Source organism: Erithacus rubecula, assembly GCF_903797595.1.
Source record: "Erithacus rubecula genome assembly, chromosome: 28".
Classification (NCBI taxonomy): domain Eukaryota; kingdom Metazoa; phylum Chordata; class Aves; order Passeriformes; family Muscicapidae; genus Erithacus; species Erithacus rubecula.
In genome coordinates this window covers 4,556,218-4,578,142 of record NC_136680.1, presented here as the reverse complement: position 1 = coordinate 4,578,142, position 21,925 = coordinate 4,556,218, and the positions used below count along the sequence as shown (strand labels likewise).

At 51.4% G+C, this 21,925-nt stretch overlaps 1 protein-coding gene across 11 annotated transcripts in view; it reads left to right on the top strand.

The window, feature by feature from the left end:
• Positions 1-20,304, top strand: part of PIP5K1C (phosphatidylinositol-4-phosphate 5-kinase type 1 gamma) — a 49,726-nt gene extending 29,422 nt beyond the window's left edge. For 2 of the 11 annotated variants that reach the window (XM_079328675.1, XM_079328676.1), the window contains 11 exons: positions 1,177-1,329; positions 3,859-4,158; positions 4,681-4,886; positions 6,009-6,092; positions 6,520-6,568; positions 7,506-7,590; positions 8,276-8,437; positions 8,596-8,625; positions 9,390-9,531; positions 10,582-10,614; positions 18,317-20,304. In XM_079328675.1, the coding sequence (XP_079184801.1) occupies positions 1,177-1,329; positions 3,859-4,158; positions 4,681-4,886; positions 6,009-6,092; positions 6,520-6,568; positions 7,506-7,590; positions 8,276-8,437; positions 8,596-8,625; positions 9,390-9,531; positions 10,582-10,614; positions 18,317-18,428 (1,356 nt within the window). In that variant the 3' untranslated portion in view covers positions 18,429-20,304. Of the gene's footprint in view, positions 1-1,176; positions 1,330-3,858; positions 4,159-4,680; positions 4,887-6,008; positions 6,093-6,519; positions 6,569-7,505; positions 7,591-8,275; positions 8,438-8,595; positions 8,626-9,389; positions 9,532-10,581; positions 10,615-12,896; positions 13,005-13,228; positions 13,362-13,822; positions 14,590-17,430; positions 17,515-18,316 lie in introns of those variants that run through there. The other 9 variants (XR_013776971.1, XR_013776973.1, XR_013776975.1 and 6 more) reach the window with 9 other exon arrangements.
• Positions 20,305-21,925: the final 1,621 nt, after the last annotated feature.

Here is a 21,925-nt window from a genome sequence, read left to right as displayed (position 1 = left end):
TGGTGTGTGATGGTTGAGTGTTCTGAGCTGAGGACAGGCAAAGAGTTTGCCTCAGTTGCAAAGGTCATGGCTCTGATTCATTGTTTCTGCTTCTCCTGATTGTCTCTTGCCTGCCACACTGGCAAATGCCTTTAATTATGCATGAGATCATTAACTTGATCAAGTCTGGAATTGTTAATCTGTGCAGAGCTGAAAGCCTTTTTCATTACATAATGATGAGTATTTAATTTATTGCTCTGATCATCTCCCTTCCAATGCCCCACCTCCTTTTCCCCATCTCATCTCTCACTGTGCAGTTTTGTGATCCTGCCCTGAACCCACCTGACCCCTGCAGTACCTGGGTGGGCATTGAGCTAAAAAGTGCATCTGCCTGCTTTGCTTTCTCTTTTTGTTTCCTCTGCTGCTCCTTATTTTGACAACCTGTTGTTTGCATCCTGATGACTAGACATATAGTCCCAGTTCAGGTTCTAGTGCAGAACCCTTTGCTGTGCTCAAGCAGGGCTCATTTCTTTGTTTGCACACCTAGGATAAGACTTGTCACATGCTTTCAGCAGGATAGATAAAGTGTGGCTGTAAAAATACAGTCAGGCTGGATGGAGCTTGAAGCAACCTGGTCTAGTGGAGGGTGTCCTTGCCCATGTATGGAATGAGATGAGCTTTAAAGTCATTTCCAGCCCAAACCATTCTGGGATTCTGCAAATCAAGCACTGGCTTTTGCAGGGAACAGGGGAGGCTGCTGGAAACAGCCAGTGTGTTCTGTTCCCTCCAGCACAATGATATGTGGTTCCCTGAGCAGACTGTGGTGTCCCCTGAAATCCCCTGTGTCCATCAGCGTGTGCTGGGCTGTGCCCAAAGAGCCTGAATGTGGTACGTGCGTGCAGGCACAATGGGAACAGATAAGATGTCATTATGAAGGCTGGATGTTCCTGAAAGCGGATGATTAGTTGGATACTGAGCAGTTGGGATGCTCTGAACTGTAATCTTAGTCTCTAATTATAAATTGTCCATCAGTTTGGCTGCTCAGACCTAACCTATAATGAAAATAGTTCTCACTTGAGCTTTGCTACCCCTTAATCTCCCAGGAGACGACATGGTGAGGAAGACCCTTGAGGGCATAGAATTCCAATGTGCAATAAATGGGGGATAACACATCACCTCCTTTTCTTTTCTCACCAGTACTCGTTATGTAACGAGCCCCTGATCGAGCTGTCCAACCCCGGGGCCAGCGGCTCCCTCTTCTATGTCACCAGCGACGATGAATTCATCATCAAAACTGTGATGCACAAGGAAGCTGAATTCCTGCAGAAGCTCCTGCCTGGATACTACATGGTGTGTATTGCCCAGGTCCCAGCTTGGCTTTGTCATGGCAGAGCATCTCACAGGGCATATCCTCCACCTGGTGTCTTGTGGCCTGTCCCCATGCCATGGACAGTGTTAACAGCATGTCATGAAGCCAGTCCCAGAAGTACAAATCCTACTCATTATTTGCAAACTCTGTGGGTAAACATGAGGCAGGTAATTGTGCCATAGTTTGGAGGTATGTTCTGGCCTCAGAATGGCTTCCCAGGTATGTGTTTCTGAGTTTCCTTTTCCCAGAAATAGTTATTCCTCTTCACTTGGCAGCATGCATCTGCCCCAGCCTGTGTTTGGGGGTGGCTGCTGATTGCAGTCATATAATAGTAAAACTCTTAAGGTTGGAAAAGACCACCAAGATCTTCAGGTCCAACCTTCAGCACAGCACCATCATGGTCACCACTAAATCTTGCCCTCAGTTGCCACAGACACACATTATTTGAATACTTCCAGGAATGGTGACTCCTCCACTGCCCTGGACAGCCTGTTTTAATCCTTTACAACCCTTTCTATGAAGAAATTTCTCCTAATATCCAACCTAAACCTCCCCTGGCACAACTTGAGGCTATTTCATCTCATCCTATCCCTTGTTCCTTGAGAGCAGAGCCTGACCCCCACCTGGCTGCACCCACCTGTCAGGGACTTGTGGAGAGCAAAAGGTCCCCCTGAGCCTCCTTTTCTCCAGGCAATAATGCAACCACCTTGTTTTTGTGGGGAAATTGCTGCTGTCCCTGAATTTCTCCCATTCCTGCTGTTTGACCATTACTCTGAGGATTGTCCTGACTCCCACTGACTGCAATTCCAAGCTGGAGGACTCCATGGTAGCAGCCAGCTTTGCACATCAGTCTGGCAAGTCAGGACACTGAGACCCAGAGACATGCATTTGGTCAAGTACATTGGACCCAAAGGTGCTGTTTTGGTTTTAAAACCAGGAGCTGGTCTCCTGCACAACTGTGCTGGAGGCTCCAGCTTTATGGATGGGGACTCTTGACATTCAGTTACAATGACCAAGGGTTTGTTTGATGTGAAGATGCCAAGGAGAAGATGATGAGAAGCCATGCTGCTGCCCTATCTGTGTGCCTGGTGCAGTGGGTTTGTGTGATCCTAACTGGTCCTGTGAAATTCCTTTCCTTGCTCAGTATTTACTGGGGAAAATTTACCCAAGAGAGGCAGGTTATGGGATGTCTGTGTGTTAATAACAGCCAGGCCAAGAAGAAATTCTTCCCTGTGAAGGTGGGGAGGCCCTGGCACAAGTTGCTCAGAGCAGCTGTGGCTGCCCCTGGATCCCTGGGAGTGTTCCAGGACAGGTTGGATGGGGCTTGGAGCAACCTGGGACAGTGGAAGGTGTCCCTGGCCATGGCAGGAAGTGAAACCATATGGTCTTTACAGTCCTTACCAACCCAAACCTTCCTGAGATTCTGTGAATCACTTGCTTTTGCAGGTAACACATTCCTGGACAGGATGAGTTTTCTTGGAAAGCACTGCCTGTTGCCTAATGTGTGTAGTAAATCAGGTGTAGGGTTTTCAGTGGGAATGGAGTTGCACTGTTAATCCTGCCATCATCAGTCAGTGAATTCAACTGAACTTACCTGTCTGATGCAGGGTTCTGAGCTACCTGTTGCAGTTTTCCAGTGTCTGTGTTTTGTGGTGCTACCCTTGATCACCATGCTGATCCTGGGAAACCACCCATATCAAAGCAGTCAGGGAAAGGAAGCAGAGTGGTTTCGTTCTGAGTTACTTTAAAGCCATTTCCATTACCTCCCTCTTACTATTTTTGGCACTCTCCAAGAGGGCTCACTGCTGTGCCCAGGTGGGTGAGCTGAAGGGAATGAAATTTTAATGCAGTCACGTTTCTGCTATCTGTCAGAACCTGTCAGGACTGTCTTTCCTGCTACAGCGTGCAGAGAAGTTCTGTTTCCTTCCCAAATGTGCCCAAAGCTGAACAAGCAAATCCTGCCTGTCATGTCATTCCTAATTATTCTGCTGCCTAAAAAAAGGAGATGACAGCAGAACAGGATATCCGTGCTCTCTGGTTGACTGCTTTATAAAGCAACTCTACAACAGGAGGAGAACATTTATGTTGTTTTGTTTAAAAAACAACCCTGTTCCTGGTTTATTCTGGGCCAGAGAATGGCTCTTGATTCTGACGCTTGTGGAGAGATAAAGAGAGCTGTTATTTTTAAGCTTGAAGTTCCCACTTATTGTGTTTATTTCTCTCCCAGTTTGGTTTCTTTTTTTTAGCTGCTGTACTTGGGGAAAGCAGGGGATTTCCGGACTTGGTTATTTGCCCAGAGAGTGCTGAACATCTCAGTCCCTGTATTTTCAGGTCCTAAAGCCACTGAAATGCAGGACTTTGTCAAATGTGTACACTGAGCTCCTGTTAAGTTCAGAAAACCTCTCAGCAAAGAATCCCTAGTCCAACTGTTTGCATGCTTTGTGGTGAACACAGCAGGAATTTGCTGCTCAAGTGACCTTTCTCCATGCTTTTTTCCACCCTTGCTACAGAATCTGAACCAGAACCCCCGGACACTGCTGCCCAAGTTCTATGGACTGTACTGTGTGCAGTCCGGGGGCAAAAACATCCGCGTGGTGGTGATGAACAACATCCTGCCTCGAGTGGTGAAAATGCACCTGAAATTCGACCTCAAAGGTTCAACCTACAAACGCCGAGCATCCAAGAAGGAAAAAGAAAAGTCCAGCCCTACCTACAAGGATCTGGACTTCATCCAAGACATGCCTGAGGGCCTGATGTTGGATGCAGACACCTTCAGTGCTTTGGTGAAGACATTGCAGCGAGATTGTTTGGTAAGGAGGGGTAGCTCAGGGACAGGGTAAGGAACCTCTGTGGCTCTTGAGCATGAGGAAGAGCAATTCCTGACTGAGAACCTTGCTAATGTGCTGACCCCAGAGCAGGATCAATGCTTTCTCCTGCCCTTTTCCTGAAAGCCAAGCAGTAGAGTTGGATCTCATGGCAGTCTCTGAGGACTGAGGCTGTGCTCCTTTGCCTGGTGCATCACACTTTGGCAGCCTGTTCCACTTCTAGCTGCTCTGCTGGTGCATTTTCCCAATCACTGTGCAGCAGATACAATGGTGTTGTTTGCAAGCCTTCGGGCCTTTGGTGTGATTGTGGGATGGCCAAACTCTGTGCAGTCAAGCCCAGAAGTGACTGTTGGTTCATAAACTTTCAGTCTCTGTCAAAGGAGTTGTTAGTGGGGATGTGAGTGGGATGCTTTGCTTTGATTGCTTTGATTCCAGGCTTTGGGGTCTGTATTTCTGCTGCTGGCTTGATATTTTATCTTTGTTCTTGAACTCCTTACTAATCTGTAGGTATTGGAAAGTTTTAAAATCATGGACTACAGCCTCCTGCTTGGGGTTCATAACATAGACCAGCAGGAGCGGGAGCAGCTGTCGGAGGGAGCGCACAGCACGTCGGATGAGAAGCGTCCCGTGGGGCAGAAGGCTCTGTACTCCACAGCCATGGAGTCCATCCAGGGAGGGGCTGCCCGGGGGGAGTCCATAGACACAGACGACACGTAGGTGGAACCTGGGCTCACTCGTGCTGCTGGGAGGGCCAGAGGTGGAGGCTGGAGTGGGAAATCCTTAATGAGGCCCACAGGAACTGCTCAAGGGAGCAGCTGTCCTGAGGTTTTGGTAGTGCTGCCATTGTCATGGGAAAGGGGGAAGCCAGGGTGGGAAGTAGTTCTGTAAAGCTTTGGCCTCACAGAAGTCTCTTAGGCCAGGTTGTAGGTTGTCAGCTTGTGTAATAGCCTCTGAACATCCACCCATGCCCTGGGGAGGAGACACTAGCTCAGTTCTAGCTCAACACCCAAATACTGGAGCAGAAGTAGGGATCAGCCTGTCCCTAGGAGCAAGCTCTCCCACCTTTGGAATCCTTGGCAGTCCCCTGAGGCCATCCCAGTGGGGTTAGCAGACAGTAGCGTAGTGAAATGCTGGAATCACTGGTGGAGCTGGAGGCTGGGAGTTGCCCCAAGCCTGTGGTGTGCTTGATCTGGGGTTTTGCCTGGTTCCCTGGTTCTTGGGCCAAGGAATGGTGGAGTTTGCTGCTTGCTGCTGTCTGAAAGCAGCTGCTGTGGGTTTGATGGAGGGTCAGTCCTGAGAGCTGAGATAAGACCATGGTGTTACCAGTCCTTTGGGTAGCATCAATAATTGCAGTGGCTACCTGAAGGAGTGTCTGGTACTCCTGTGTTTTGGTTGTGTGCTGGTGCTGATGGTGGCTGCACCTTTGGCAGGATGGCATAGTGTGGATGGGACTGGGAATATCTCATCCTTAAGGATTTATTGCCCTAATGGCACACAGCTCTCACTCACCCCATAAATAACCTGGCCCCCAGAATAAAGGAGGCAGGAGAAAACTCCATGGTCCTTTCTGGCCTGGCAGAGCTGTGCCACATAGTGCAGGTCCTGTCATGACAGTGGTGTTTGGCCATGCAGGCAGTGACCCTGGGACACCTGGGGTCAGGCCAGGTCAGTTGGTGACTCCTGTGGTATGCACAAAGTGACCACATTGCTTTTGGAGTGTATCTGACATCACACCAGAGCCCCTTAGCGTGGCTGCTGTTGCCCTTCCCCAGAGCTTGGGTGTTGGAGGTGCTCTGGATGAGGCTGCAGCTGCTGAAGTTCTGCTTTACCTGCAGGATGGGAGGGATCCCAGCAGTGAATGGCAAAGGAGAGCGTCTCCTGCTGCACGTAGGAATCATAGATATCCTCCAGTCATACAGGTAGGTCACCTGGCACTGTGTCTTTTCTGGCTGACAACATCTCTTTTAGTACCAAATGAAAGCAGGGAAGATGAGTAGATATGGCTGCCTCAAGCTGGCCATGGGCTTCCTTTATGTCCTTAGAACAGCTGGAGACACACAGCCCTTTGTGCAGGATGATGAGCTGCTCATAAAGAAGCAGTTTCCCACTTCAGTGTGGGAAGCATATATCCAAAGGTGGAAGATGCACCTCTTCCAGCCCAGCTCCTCCTTCCCTGTGGTGTTCCCAGGCAGTCCTGACCTGGCTGGGGAGATGCTGGAGAAAGCTCAGTCCTGGTGGCATTGGCAGCTCAGGGATCTTGCCCATAGGGTATGAAAGGGAGCTTGGTACCGAGTACGTGCCTGAATCTGTATCTTTATTTTTCTCTCCACTTCTCCTTGGAATTAGGTTCATCAAGAAGTTAGAACACACCTGGAAGGCCCTTGTCCATGATGGGGTGAGTGCCTGTGCAGAGGCAGGAGCTGTCCAAGCTTCCCAGGATTACCTGGTGGCTGTTTATAGAGACTGACCTGGCACAGCTGCAGTTGATGAAAGGAGCAGTTATTGTCTCTCATTCCTGCACACCAGGGTGGTGCCACTTATTCCCAGCCAGGTTTCCTTGCTCAATCCAGCTCCTCACATGTTGAGCTGTTGTGCTCACAGCTTTCCTCCCGTGCTCCTGTGTGTCCTTCTCTTCCTCCCATCATACCAGGAATGAACATGCAGGTGTGTGTGTTCCTGGGCTGTCAGGAGCCTCTTTGGTGACTGGCTGTTTCCACTTCAGCAAGCTCTAGACCAGCAAATCCCTTTCCATATTTCCCTGCTGGCTTAATTCCTGCAGCAGCCAGGTGTGTGTTTCTGAAAGAGCAACCTTGGATGTGGAAACTATTTTTCAGCCTTGCATTTCCTGGCTTCCCTTAAAGTGGCAAAGGAAATGTGGAGATGCCAAATCATGGGAGTACAGTCAAACATCAGAAGCAGAAAAAGCTTCAGTTTTACTATTTTAAACAAAAAATTTGAAATGTATAGGGCTAAATTTGGATGTCTCTGTGACATGCAAAGGTATCCAGGTGTGCTTGGAATGGCAGCCACCAAAGGCAGAAGAAATTTCATGTATGCAATCAGGCCAGTGTTTAAAAAAAATCCAGGAAGTCTACAAAGGAATAAAATCACCAAAATCCATTATAAAATCACAGCAAGAATATAATCAAGTGAATCAGAGGCAACACTTCAGGGTTATTTATAGCATTAATTAGAGTGTTTCAGTTAAGCCTTTCCATTTTAAGGCTCTGTCAGTGCTAAATGTTGGAATAAAAAAGATTGTGTTGGTTGTTACAGAAATTCTGCCTTGAGGGATCATTTTAAAATTAAACAATTGTTTTTTGCTGTTGTAGGACACGGTGTCAGTACACAGACCCAGCTTTTATGCAGAGAGATTCTTCAAATTCATGACCAACACAGTGTTTCGAAAGAATTCCTGTAAGTACCAGGTTCAGGGGCTGCTGTGCTGTGAGGCTTTACCTTGGCCTTGTTGCTGCAGACCTCACAAGGAGTCTAGCTTGGAGCCTGAGCAGGGTTTTTCACTGTGGTACAGCTGAGAGAGTTGGGGGTGTTCAGCCTGGAGAAGGCTCTCGGGAGACTTTAGAGCCCCTTCCAGTGCCTGAAGGGGGCTTAGGAAAAGAAGGGGAAGGACTTCTTATGCAGGCAGATAGTGACAGGCAAGGGGCAATGGTTTTGAGGTGGCAGGGTTAGATTAGAAGTTAGGAAATCAGAGAGTGGAGAGACTCTGGCACAGATTGCCCAGAGCAGCTGTGGCTGCCCTGTTCCTGGAAATGTCCAAGGCCAGGTTGGACAAGGCTTGCAGCAACCTGCTCTAGTGCCCATGTCCCTGTCCATGGAGGCGGTGGAATGAAATGAGTTTTTAAAGTCCCTTCCAACCCAAAACATTCCATAATACAGAGCAAAACTAAGAACTGCCAAGCCCTCAGATTGTCACAGCTTGCCTTGGTCTGCTCAGGCTCCCACCCAGTCCCTGCAGCTGACCTGGCTTCAGTCCAGGAGGGTTGTGCATGAGGGCAGAGCTTGTGAAGAGAAAAATACCTATGGTGTGACAGTAGCTGGTGGTGGTACTTGGACCTTGTGTCTCCTTGCCTGCATCCCCCAGCCCTGAAGTCGTCGCCCTCGAAGAAGGGGCGCAGTGCCTTGCTGGCGGTGAAGGCGGCGGGGCCCATGGCGGCGTTCTCGGCCAGCCAGCTGGCCTCCGACAGGGACGACACCCAGTACGACCTGCGGGCGGCCAGGAGCTACCCCACGCTCGACGATGAAGGTGACACCCCGCTCGGGGCACGGGCTCCGTGCTTACCCTCTCTTTCCTAGCAGTTCCTTAGGATCCTCCCTTGTTCTCGTCAAGTTCCCCACTGTGCACCGACTGCAGATCTCTCCTCATGGATAGCTCTTCATTGCATGTCTTGCTGTGCTTTGCAGGTGCTAAACCTAACCAGGACAGGGAAAAAGGTAAGAGTGCATCGTTTTGTCGCAGCACCAGCAGGTATTTGATGCAACACCTCTGCATCAAAGGAGACCAAACCCCTTCCTTGCAGCACTGTGGGTTTCTGCAGGAAAAATGGTCACCTGCATCACTGCTACAAGACAGCTGCTTCCATGGGGCACCATAAGTCATAGCCCAAAAACCAACAGAAAGTTGCATTTTCTACCCTTTAAAAAAAAATGGGTGGGGGGGTGGGGGTAGTGACTGAGAACTGCAGCACTCCAACGACTGTGTTTGGGCAGTTACGACAGGCAGGATCTTGCCATTGGAAAACAGGAATGGGCTGCTTCTGTGCTGCCTTTCCTTCACTTCCATCTGGCTGCATTTACAGCTGAGTGCTGGAGGACAAGCTCCTCCAGTGCATGGGTGTTGGATTGTTCCCTGTACACTGGACACTCAGTTCATCTCTTAATTCACTTGGATATTTATCTCTGGTGATCCAAGAGAGATTTGGTCACCAATTAGAAGTCTTCATTGGCATTCTATTTCCTGCCTGTTGTGCTGAAAGTGGTGCTGACTGGCTCTCTCCAAAGGACACCTTGAGAGAAGCTGTCATGTTCATGGACCCAACTAAACTTCCTGCCTGTCTGTGGTTTGAGTGCCCAGTCCTAGTGTGGGTGTGCAGGTTCATGGTGGAACAGCCTCACATGAAGCTGGTGTAGGTAAAGTGTTGGTGTTTGACTTAATCATCTCTTCTTCCTGCCTCTCCCCTCATCCTGCTCTGGGCCAGCAGGCAGGCCAGACCTGCTCCCTTGCACTCCTCCTTCCTTTGAAGAAGCTACCACGGCCTCCATAGCCACGACACTATCGTCAACATCTCTGTCTGTTCCCGAGCGATCGCCCTCGGAGAGCTCTGAGCAGCCCCGGTACAGGTGAGGGAGAGCTCTGAGCAGCCCCGGTACAGGGAGGGAGAGCTCTGAGCAGCCCCGGTGCAGGTGAGGGAGAGCTCTGAGCAGCCCAGGTACAGGTGAGGGAGAGCTCTGAGCAGCCCAGGTACAGGTGAGGGAGAGCTCTGAGCAGCCCAGGTACAGGTGAGGGAGAGCTCTGAGCAGCCCCGGTACAGGTGAGGGAGAGCTCTGAGCAGCCCCGGTACAGGTGAGGGAGAGCTCTGAGCAGCCCCGGTACAGGTGAGGGAGAGCTCTGAGCAGCCCCGGTACAGGTGAGGGAGAGCTCTGAGCAGCCCCGGTACAGGTGAGGGAGAGCTCTGAGCAGCCCCGGTGCAGGTGAGGGAGAGCTCTGAGCAGCCCCGGTGCAGGTGAGGGAGAGCTCTGAGCAGCCCCGGTGCAGGTGAGGGAGAGCTCTGAGCAGCCCAGGTACAGGGAGGGAGAGCTCTGAGCAGCCCCGGTACAGGTGAGGGAGAGCTCTGAGCAGCCCCGGTGCAGGTGAGGGAGAGCTCTGAGCAGCCCAGGTACAGGTGAGGGAGAGCTCTGAGCAGCTCAGGTGCAGGTGAGGGAGAGCTCTGAGCAGCCCAGGTACAGGGAGGGAGAGCTCTGAGCAGCCCAGGTACAGGTGAGGGAGAGCTCTGAGCAGCCCAGGTACAGGTGAGGGAGAGCTCTGAGCAGCTCAGGTGCAGGTGAGGGAGAGCTCTGAGCAGCTCAGGTGCAGGTGAGGGAGAGCTCTGAGCAGCCCAGGTACAGGTGAGGGCACCTTCCCTGCTCCCACTGGCAGGCAGTGGCTGCCATTCCTGTCCGTGCTGCGGAGCCAGGCAGGCTGCCCTACGCTCTAGAATGCTAATGACCGATTTTAATTAAATCTCTCCTGGGAGCAAGCAGACACAGCTTTGATGGGATTAATTATTGCTGGAAGAAGTGTCAGCTGTTAAGTAGAACATCTCCCTCATGGAATGAGGAGGTAGATTTGGGGACAGTGCAGGATTTCTGGCTTAAATTGCTCCTCCAAACTCTTCTGTTTTCTTTCCGCAGGAGGCGTACACACTCCTCAGGGCAGGATGGCAGGTAAGAAATGGGTCTCCTGTCTTCTTATCTCATCTTTTCTCTGCTGCACAGAGACCTCATATTTATCCCTGTGCAAAGGTCTCTTTGAGGGCTGAGTGGGAATTTCAGCAGCTTCAGGATTTTGGCATGGATGCTGAACTGCTTCTGCAATCAGACAATCCCCATTTCTTACACAGGATTTTCCTTGCAAAGTAGATCTCTTGGTACTTTGAAAATACCACAGTTACTTGATAGAAGAGGGGAAAACAGTGTTGTCCAAATTTATCCACCTACCCAGCACCAGAGTCAAGGAAGGACATTTAAGTCCCTTTAAGCAAGTAAGTGAGCCCTGACAGCAGGAACATTGCTCCTCTGAGCATCTGCTTGTGGCCTGGGCAAAGTGAAAGGGCTTAGACTTTGTGAGGCACTGAGCACCCTCAGTCCTCATAGAAGTAGCTTCCAGTGTTTTCAGAAATCTGTGAGGCTTTTTCCCTTCTGTGCCAAGGGCATGGTAGGACAGAAATGCTGTGCTGCAGAGGGATGTCTGATTTTAGAGGCTCATATAATGAAATTGTTGTGCATTATGGTGGAATTATTTTGCACCAGTAAAAATCACCCCATTGCCCATGTCAGCAGGATCTGCATGAGGAGCCAGTGAATGCTGCCCTCGCTTTCCAGGACATTGTGTAGGTGTAGTAGGCTTTGAAATGACATCAGAGACTCAGTCCTGGGATGTGCCATAGCCAGAGGAGCCTGACAGGCAGATCTCCTCTCTCCCTGCAGTCAGTGTTTGGTGCTTGGAAGGAAAGGTCATTGAAAGATGAGGGTTTGCCCCATTTTACAGGCATCTGCTGCTGTTCCAAGCTTTGAGTGATTTGCTGAGTTTTGTTGACATGCCCTGTGAAAAAATCCCTTTCTGTGGTATTTCCCAATGAAAATACCTCTGGATGCTGTATGTTGCTGAATCTTGGGAAATTCCTGTCCTGGCAGGGCATGGATCTGCTCCCCATGTGAAGTGTCAGGGAGTTGTGAAGCACCTTGTATCCTGCAGAATCCAGTGTTAGAAATTGCTGAAAATTGGAGGCTTAAATTCAGGCCCCAGTGTTGGGCCCCATGTGGAAAATGCAGTGACTTCATCCAGAATAGTTCAGACTCAACAGTACCTCATGGAGGGAAGGATCTGTTGTAGTATGTGACTGCTCACCCAGAAATAGGTCAGGTGAATCAGAGTGACCTGGAAGCATTCAGAGAGCTCAGTGGCTTGGTCAGAGTAGATCTGTCTCACAGATTTGCCAGAGCTACACTGACTGCAGGTGTGGCCACCCTTGCTGGTTTTTGCCTAATCTGTCCATTTCTAGAGCCAGTGCCTACATGTGCCCTTCCTGGGAGAGAAGGGACCTGTGAACTTGTAGAGCTCTCTGGGATCCCCTGGTGAAAATCAGTGCAGACATAAATTTATTAAAGCAAGAATTTACATTGCTGAGCTGAGATGGAAAAAACCTTACCCAGTTTACTCAAGAATGTGTCATGTCTCTGGTTATTTTGGTCTGCTGGGGTCTACTCCACATGTGAGGTCCAGCCCTGTGAGAAAGAATGTAGTGAGTTCCTTGGATGGAACTGACCCCAGCTCTGGTCAGAGTCAGCCTGGAGCAGGGCAGTGCTGTCAGTGAACCCAGAGCTCAGCCCTTCTCTGACAACTGCCCCTCACCTTGGCAGGCTCCTGCTCCTCCTTCCCATGGGGACAGTGAATTCAGCCCTGCTGGCACAAGTAATTACTTTAATAGCATGAGGTATTAAAGTGAAAATTGTCAGAAACAGTTCCAGAGTGTGCAGATCAAACTGATCTCAACCTGAGGCAGCTTTGGTGTAGTGGGGGTCTTGGAAGAGGTAAGAGGCTCTGGCCTGGTGCCTGGCTAACTCTGGACACAAGTTTTCCCTGGAGGCCAGTTCTCTTTGCTCCCATGCTCCATCTGACACTACCTGTCTTTCCTGCAGCACTGGCTGTTTAACACCTTTGCTCTGTCCTCTTTTCCCACCTTGTTATTCCTGATTGCTGCAATCTTCCAGGACTGACTCTTTTTCCTGGGAGTTTTGGTTATCCAAACCCTCAATCCTAGGAGGTCTGAGTGCTCCCTCTGAGCTGAAATCAGCCACTGAGTCTGTGCTGGGAGCCCAGTGCCCATGCAATAGCAACTGTGTGCTAGGGCTTTGCTGGCTCTAGACTGATTCAGGCTGACCTAAAATGAGGGTTATGCATAACTCATGCCCAGCTGAGCCTTTGGGCCTGTCTCCTTGGTTTCCAGGTCACACGACGAGGTGCGGGTCGAGGAGGAGGTTCAGGAAATCAGTGTCGAGCTGGAGCCCAAGTGTGACGTTGAGATTGTAGCTCCTGAAGAAGTCAAAGAGTGAGTGTTTTGGAGTGTTGAGTGGGTTTTGAGCTGTGGCTGCTTGTGCTGGAGGCTTTGCTGGAGTCATGGGTGTTTGGTGAGGCTGAGCACAGTGCTGACCTGACCTGCCCTGACATGATGTGACCTTTCAGGATGTGACAGCATAGCATCTTCAGCTCCTCTGTAACAGTTTTGCTTGCTCCTGTCCTGACTGCAGTGATCAGATTGTCGTCTCTTTCCCCTTGCAGAGAGGCAGCTTCTTCAGCCTGTGCCATTGTCACATCCACAGCCACTGTAGAGGTGGAGACAGCCAGCCAGGCCTCAGAACCAGCCAGCCAGGCCTCGGATGAAGATGACGTGCCAGTCACAGACATATACTTTGTAAGAGACCTCCACCTGACCCTTGGGGTGTGATGGGAAGGGTTGGACAAGGCTGTCAGTATCCATTCCAGGCAGTCAGATGCAAGGCAGTGGCTGCCCTGCACCATCTTGGTGTGGAGCACCTTGAAACCTTGGTGCTGGGTGGGTTTTTAAATGCAGGGAACTGGATTAAACTTGGAGAACTCAAAACAGCATCTAGTGGGGCTTACACAGGTGGCACTCCTGCTGTGGATGTAGCTGTAGCTGTGCTGCTCTACTTCCAAGCACAAGTGCTTATCTAGGCCAGCACATTTGCTCCTGGGACAAGCCAAGGTGATGTGGGTGCAACAGAGAGGTTCTTCCTTCCTCAGCCACAGATCTTGGCTGCTTTCCTGACACAAACATGGCCTAGACCCAAAGGGAGGTGGTTGCAGAGGGTGACCTTGGGCTCTGGTGAACTCCGGCTTTTCCTTTCCCTGCAGGCTGCATTAGGTGATGCAGTGGGAGTCTAGTGCTGAGCCAGGGAGTAAGTTGGTGGTTGGCAGCAGAGTGCCGTGGAGCCTGGCGCTGGTCCTCACTCAGCTCCCACAATGGCTGAGCAACTTCTGCAGACCAGAGAAGAGCTTTTTTAGCACCACGTACCTGTCCCATGGATTCCCAGAGCAGAGCTGAGTGCCTGTCCCGTGGGAGCTGAGCTCTCTCGTGCCTGGGCACTGGAACCCTCATTAAAAGAGGTGCCCAGCTCCTCCTGGCTCCGACTGTTGCTGTTGGTTCTGTGGTGCTGGAGATGACCCGAGCCCATGCGATGGGCTCCTTCAGGCTAAACTAAAATGCAGCATTGGCCTTTCCCTGGGCTCTTGTGACTGCTGCAGAGCTGCTCACTCATTACCAAGTCACTCTGAGGCTCGTGGGAGCTGTGGAAGGAATCAGCCCTGTTTTACAGCTTGTTTGGGGTTGGATGCATGCTGTTCAAAATGCAAACGACTCCTTAGTACCGATGGCCCCTCCTTGCCTGTGGATGGCAGCTGTGTGCAGGCAGATCCTGCCTGCTCCCCTGGCAAGTGTCTTCTAACTAGGGTCAGCTGCTCTTCCTATCCCTGGCCATATGACTGCCCCCAGCTTGAGGGGCACCTCTATCCAAGGGAAAATTCTTCAGTGTGTTCACAGAGAGTGTGACTGACTGCTCATCAGCATTTCATACTTCATCTGAGTCGGAGTTTTGCATTAAATGTGTGTTGTGTGCTGTGGAGTGTTTGTCACTGCTGGGATGAAGGGAAAAGCTGATAAGAGTTCCCATGAGCACTCTCCTTGGAAAACCACTTGAGCTGGAGCTCAGGTGGGGCTGCATGCGTGTGCTCAAGTAGCACCACAGCTGCTCCTACAGGAGTGCTCAGGGGCAATGGTGGGTGAAGGGATGGTGTGTGCAGAGGAGGATTTGGCCAGTCCCAGGGGACTGTGCTCTGATCACTGGAAGTCTGCTCCTAGAGAGCACTTCATTCTCCTGTTCATCCCCAGGGAATAAAAGTGCAGAGTGTGGCAGGGCATGGGCGCTGCTGTCCCCTGCACGGCTTTCCCACCTGCTCACCTGTTGAGACCTGGAGTTGCCCAACCCCTTGTTTTTTGCTTTCTCTTTCATCCTCTCTTTCATATCATCCTTTTTTTCCTGTTTCCTTTCTCACCTCACTTGTCCTGGGGCCACTCAGTTCACAGATGGGAGGTACTGGATTTACTCTCCCCGCCAGCGCAGACTCCGAACTACCTCGCGTTCCTCTGGGATTGTAAGTGACCATACCAGCACAGCATGTAGGGGAGCAGAGCTGCAGCTTTGAAACACTGGGGCCAGCACCCCATTTCTCTCAATGGCTGGGGCTCTGGATTAAATGGGCATTAGGAACCAGCCCAGCAGAAATGGGGGAAACATATTAAAATAACACCAGTGGATGTCCTTGTAGGATCTGAGAGAATCATGAGCTCTGTCCTGCTTTTCTGCAGACTGTTGACATAGCTGCTACCTTGGGATGGGCTGTAGTGTCACCCAGCCCTTGGGAAAAGTGAGAGCAATGAGGCCCTGGCACATGTTGCCCAGAGAACCTGTAGTTGTCCTCTCCCTGGAAATGTCGAAGGTCAGATTGGATGGGCTTGAAACAACCTGGGACAGTGGAAGGTGTCCCTGCCCATGGCAAGGAGGGGTACTGGTTGATCTTCCAACCCAAATTGTTCTGTGATTCCAAGAGCCAGATCTGGCCAGAGAGGCACCGGGGCCTGTATAGGTGATGTCAGGCTTAGCTCCCTCAGTCCAGGAAGAGGGTTTTAAAGACACCATTAAGATTTTTTGAAGCTTTTAAAACTCCAGTTGCCAACAGATCTGTTTTGGCTTGTGGGGAGCAGTTCATAAACCACATGAGGCAGGAGCTGGTGCTATTAGGGCTGGTTTCAGTTCTCCGCCCTTCTCAGCATCACCAGTGGGCTCCCTCTTCAGTGAAGGTGTTCTGTGAGCAAGGAGGATTTTCCTTTTCAAAAGATGCAGGGACGCATTAGGGATTTTAGGGGCTCAGTCTAGAGCTGAGATTGTTCTGGGGTTTATAATTTTTAGCTTTGAGAAAGCTGCTGTCCCCAGGGGGTGGTGGCAGTGCTGCTGGAGCCTTGCTGCTGCTCCCATTTGGGTATTTGGGTTACAGGCAGGGTGCATGGGGAAGCAGGGGCAGGAATGTGCCCCTGGCCATGGCTGATGGCATGAGGAAGGTGCTGCACTTCTGTGGGCAAACAGGCCATTCCTCCTGCAGCTCCTCCTGTCCCTAAGCTGGGCTTGGCTGCTCTGGCAGGGGTAATGCCAAGCACTGAATGCTCCTTTATCTCCCACAGCTCCCTGCATGCATCTAAGATCCTAAAAGGCTCTGAAAGAGACTGACTGGAGCATGTAGTTCAGTCAGGAAGGATAAAGCATCATGGATGAAGAAGGATGTGGGACAAGCTTGTGGTGGGGAGCTTTCCTGAAAGAACCTCTGACAGAGCCCTGTGAGAAGCCCCAAACAGGGGTTTCTCAGTCTTTCTTCCTTCCTCCCAGCAGTCTCTGCTAATGGAGCTGCAGTTACTGGAGGGTTCAGTATGTGGAGCCCAGTGCTTCAAAGCTTCTCTGGCTTCTTGTAGTTCCTTGTACATTGTAAACTGTCACATAGTTCCTCGGCTGGGAACACTGCAGGCTTCTTCCAAGCATCCAGTTCTGCTTCTCTTCCTTTGCAAATGTCAGGCTGGGTCAAAGGGGGCAGTTTCTTCTCTGTGGGAGCTCCCCTGGAGACAAAAGAGCCTGTTTGCAATGTAAAAGGGGCCCCCCTTGGGAAGCCTGGAAGCAGAGACCAGCCCTTGAATCTGTGCTGTGTACGAAGCCGTGTCTTCTCACACCAATGCCCAGTGCTGTGATAACAGTCCCTCAAGGCACACCTCCTTCCCCTCATTCTTTCCAGGGTCCAGTTGTGTTTTGTCTCCTGTGTTGTACTTGTTCCTGTCACCCCACTGTCCCCAAGATCTCAGCAATAACTTGTTTCCTTTCTGTGGCCACCATCCGCCATGGTCTCACCCCACCTCCATTGCCTTCTGCAAAGGAGGAAGGCACAGCAAACAAATCCAGTTTCCCTGTAAAAGCCCTCCTGGACATCAGTTTGTAGCATACACAGGACCTGAAATGAGGGTGAGAGCTGGTAGCAGGTAGAAGGAACCCAGAGCTGTCACTGCTCTTAGGTAAGTCACTTCCCAAATCTCCCGGTTTCTCTGGAGCCAGGTGATGCCGTGGCAGGGAGCTGAGGTTCTCCTGACATCTCAAAAGCTCTAAAACTCTGACCCTACAAGAGGAGAGGTTGTACCCCTGCAGCTGGCACAGGTTCCCATTAGCAGGGAGCAGGTATGTGCTGAGGATGAGGAGGGGCTTCTCTGCTGAGAGCTGGCTCAGTGCTCTCCTCCAGTGGACAGCTGTTCTTACTGTATTGTTTCCTACTCTTTTTATTTTCTCCTTTTATTTTTCCTCTTCTCTCCTTTGCTCCCTGCTCTGCTGCTGCTCTCCCTGCATTCTCCCTGCCGTCTCTGGCCACTCTGGCAGCCGACAGACGAGAGGAGTTGGGTTTACTCCCCGCTCCACTATAGCGCCCCGCTCCACTCTGTCTCCGATGAGGAGAGCGATACAGTAAGTGTCCAACAGCCCTGTGCTGGGTGCCCGGTGGGTCAGGGTCAGGTTTGTGCTCCCTCTGCAAGGTCAGCTTGGCCTCTGGCCGTGTGGGGCTCCTGCATGGCTGTGGCACAGCCTGGCTGCCTCTCAGGTCAGCTCTGTGCTGGCAGAGCCCAGGCCTGCTCAGCAAGGGCTGTGGCTTATTCCCAGTTGTTTGGTGCAGGGAAAGCTTTGGGGAGCTGAGTTTTTCCAGACATGTTGCCATTTCTGGAGGCTGTAAAACAGCCTCTTTGGTTCAGCTGGGACTTGCTCAGGGGTTGATCCTCTTTCCCCTCACTGAGGGGCTGGAGCATGTCCAGAGAAGGGAGTGGAGCTGGGGAAAGGGCTGGAACACAAGTGTGATGAGGAGCAGCTGGGAAGCTTGGCCTGGAGAAAAGGAGGCTCGGGGGAGACCTCAGTTCCACAACTCCCTGAAAGGAGGATGCAGCCAGGTGGAGGTCATGTTCTGCTCCCAGGGAACAAGGGACAGGACAAGAAAAACCAGCCTCAAGCTGTGCTAAGGGAGGTTTAGGTTGGATATGTGGTAAAATTTCTTGACTGAAAGGGTGTTGTCAGGTATTGGAACAGGCTGCCCAGGGCAGCGGTGGCATCACTGTCCCTGGAAGTGTTCAAATGACGTGGCTGTGGCACGTGGAGACATGGGTTAGTGGTGAACGTGGTGGTGGTGCTGGGTTGATGGCTGAACTTGGTATTCTTGGAGGTCTGTTCCCATCTTAACAATTCCATGATTCTGTGACTCTGTTCTCTCTGCCTCTTGCAGTAATCTCTATGCAGACACAGAAGTCCCAGAGAGCAGCGATTCCCTCTGCAGGTCGATGTGTTCCCTTTTCGTTGATGCAGCCATTCCAGTGGGATGGGGAAGAGCTTGCTGACACCAGTATTGCTGCACTGCAGGATCCCAGGCACTGCATTTCAGAATGGAGCAAAACTATAACCATGTATTTCTACTTACCCCAGATGTGGGCAGCAAAGAAACCACCCGTTCTCCCGCAGCTCCTGGCAGAGAATTCCAGCTGGGTGTAGAGAATCCTGGGTAGTAACACAGTGTTTTCCAGATGTGCACTACCGTAGCTACCTATCCATGTGTGATACTGTGAACCTTTTTAATTTTTTAATCATGTATTTATTTCTTTTATCTTTGCACAGAGACAGCACAAATGTGCTTTTTTAAACATTTAGTTTACTGCACTTTTTTTTTTTTTTTTTCCATATATTTGTGCATCAAAAAGGAGCATGAGACTTCACTGAAGAATGGGTAGGAGCACGTTGCTGGGGAGGGCAGGGAGCGGAGTGGCTTCATGTGAGGCAGCAGTGTGGTCTGACCAACTGAGGGAGTCAGGAGGTTTAAGGCTGTCCAGACTCTGCCACAGTTTTTCCAAGTGGCCCAAGGTGAGTCACTAAACCACTCTGTGCCTCGGTTTCCCCTGTGCTAGTGGGTGCACAGTACCTGCTTCTGTTACAGCACTTAAACCCTGGGATGAAAGGTGCTATGAAAATGAAATGTATTAAAGGCCATGGAATAGAATTGCTCCCATGTAACCATAGTCCAAAGCATCCACACCGATTCATTTGGATCCAAACTCTCTAGTGACTTCTGTCTGTAACACTGTGCGGGGCAGCACAGTTCCTGGTGACAGTGACATGGACTCCTCAGCTCTCCCTGAAGTCATGATGGGTTCCACCTTCACCCTGTGCTGCACTGCTGTGTCACCCCTCCCTCTGTGCTCGGAGTCTGCACTTCATCCGACCGGCCGCCACCTGCTCCAGCCCACAGGCACGGACCGATGGGAACTGGGCACCTCCCAAGCCTGGCCACGATGGAGGGAGAGTTCCCCAGCCTGCCCAGCCCACGTGGGGCTTGTCCAGACCCTGCATCCTCCTGGAGCCACTCAGCCCCTCACGTGCTCGTGGGTGCACCCTGGGGTCACGGACACTGGGGTGACATGTCCCCTCCGCCCCTCAGGGCAGGCAGGGAGACAAGGGCACCTTCACACACTGGAGGCAGCAATGGGAGCCTGGCTCTGCCATGGAATTGTGCCAACTGCTGTGCTCGGGGACTCTTGGACAGAAAGCTGGGTGACTGGGGTGTTGCCTGGGGTCACGTCTGCTGGTGGAAGTCACTGCTGTGGGTGTCTGAGAGGGTTTGCTTTGCAAGGGATGCATAAAGGTGAGAGAATTTGATGTCACAGGGTAGCATTCAGGCTCATCCATCAGCAGGACGCATACAGCCTAGTCTGGAATCCAGCAATCCCATCCTCATCTCCCAGAGAGAAGCTGAAGCCCTTTAGACCAGAGGGAGACAGGTCTTGTTCATTGCTTTATGAACCTCACTTGAGAAAGGGGGCTGAAATCTCTTTATTCCCTTTACAATCTTCACTGCCCTTGGGATTCTTTGTAGAGGGGTGGGAAAGTGGGATCCTGCTCTCAGGCCTCAGTCCCCACAATCTGTCTTCACAGCAGCACTCAGGAGTGGTTATGTTGGGTCCCAGAAGGTAGCTGGGTTGATGGGAAGCTCTTCCTTCTGTACTGTGCTGAACTTAGTGAGAATCTTCAGGAATTGATGGTTTTTTCTTGCCCAGAATGCAGGATCTGGACTTTACTTCCCTACCTGTAGATGCAGAAGGCTGTGAGTTGTGCTTCTTCGGAGCACAGTCTGGGGATTGTGCAAGTTGCTGCTGTTCATGTATCCATGTATTTACCAAATAGTCTATCAAAAAGTCAATCTCAAGAAATTCTCCCCTTTCTGTTGCTGCTTGGCAGCTCGTTATCCTGGCTGGAGCTCCTGTCCTGTCCCATCCCACCTGGGGGCCTCTGCAGGCTGGGGGGGCTCAGGGGTTGGTGGAGGGGCATGGGAGCCTTGCAATGCCTACAGCCTCACCTACCTTAGGGCTCAAGGCAAGGGGCTTCAAAAAGATAAAAATTCAATCTCTTTTTCCTCCAGCAGTGTGTGTAGAATGGCCAGAGGGAGCCACATCTATGCTGCAGCTGCTGTTGTTGGGTGCTGTGCTGGAGGAGGGGGCTCTTGGGGGGAATCAGGGTGGGCTCAAGCTATTTTGACTCTGCCCAGTCAGGGGCTGGAGGGTTTGGCCTCATCAGGACTTTCCAGCCACCTGAAATCAAGCATCTTTTTTGAGATGGTTTAAGCATCGTTGATGGAGATTTTATTCCTTCCCCTTATTTCTAGGGGGTTTCTAAAGCTGCTTGGCCTCTCTGCAAGGAGTGTCCCAGAAACAGATTTGTGAGCTGGAGCTTGGGTCCTGAGAGAGGGGGTGAACCTAGAGCTCCTGCAGCATGTTCATTGAAAGAATTGTCTTCTCTTTTTGAGATGATCCTTGTGCAATTCTGTAATGCTGGACCCTTTGGAGCAGGTCTGGATGGGGTGGGATAGTCCTGTAAGAGGACAGGCAAAGACTTAAAGCAGCTTTGTCAGGGGGACAAGAAGGAACCTTGTTGTAGGCAGATGTTGATCTGAAATGGAAACTGCCCCTGTTCAGGCTGCACAGTCCCTGCCATGTCACCTCCTGTCCCAGCAGCTCAGGCCTCTGCTTCCCATGGAGGCTGAAAGGACCTTGGATTTTAGAGCTCATTGTCCCCCTCTGCATGGCACTGCAGGGGAGCAGCAGAAGCTCTGGAACATGTCACAGGCACTGCCAGTGCTGCCTGGGCAGGAACAGCACTTGCCCATGGCAAAGAGCACCCTTGGTCTGAGTATTCCTCCATTTGCACTTCAGCTCATTCTGGACTTGAGCTGCTGTTCTCTGCCGGGTCCTACTGAGTGACCCAGCAGGTGCTGCCCGGGCTCTCCATCGTTAAAGAAGGCACCACAAGCCTTGGACTCTGAGATTTGACCCCACAGGACAGCCCCTTCCCACACAGGTCTGTGTGCCACTGCTGTCCTTCATCCCATCGTCCCAGCCAGATCTCGGGCTGTGTGTGACATGCTCTGACCATTGCCTGGTGCTGGGGCTGCAGGTGAGCTCTCCCTGGCAGGTAAGGGGCTGGCAGGAGAAAATGGGCATCTCTGTCCTCGAGTCTGCAGTCAGGCTCCTGTAAAGGCGCTGGGGCAAACCCGGGAGCTCGTAGAGATCCTCAGCACGTGCAGAGGGGATGCAGCTTTTGGCTGCCACTGCCTCTCTGGCCACGGGTGTTGGAATTGCACTTCGGGGAGTTTTTTAGTGAAGCCAGGGCACCCACAGGCCTCAGTGCAAGGCAGGCAGAGGCGCTTGCAAGGTTCCATCGCCCACATTCCCCTTCTCATCCCCAGCCACTGCTCCAGCGCTTCCCAAATGGACAGGGAGAAAACCAGGGCTGAGGCGCCTTGGGTCACGTCGGAGGGGTTTTTCTGTCCGTGTCTGCGTGCGCCAAGTCT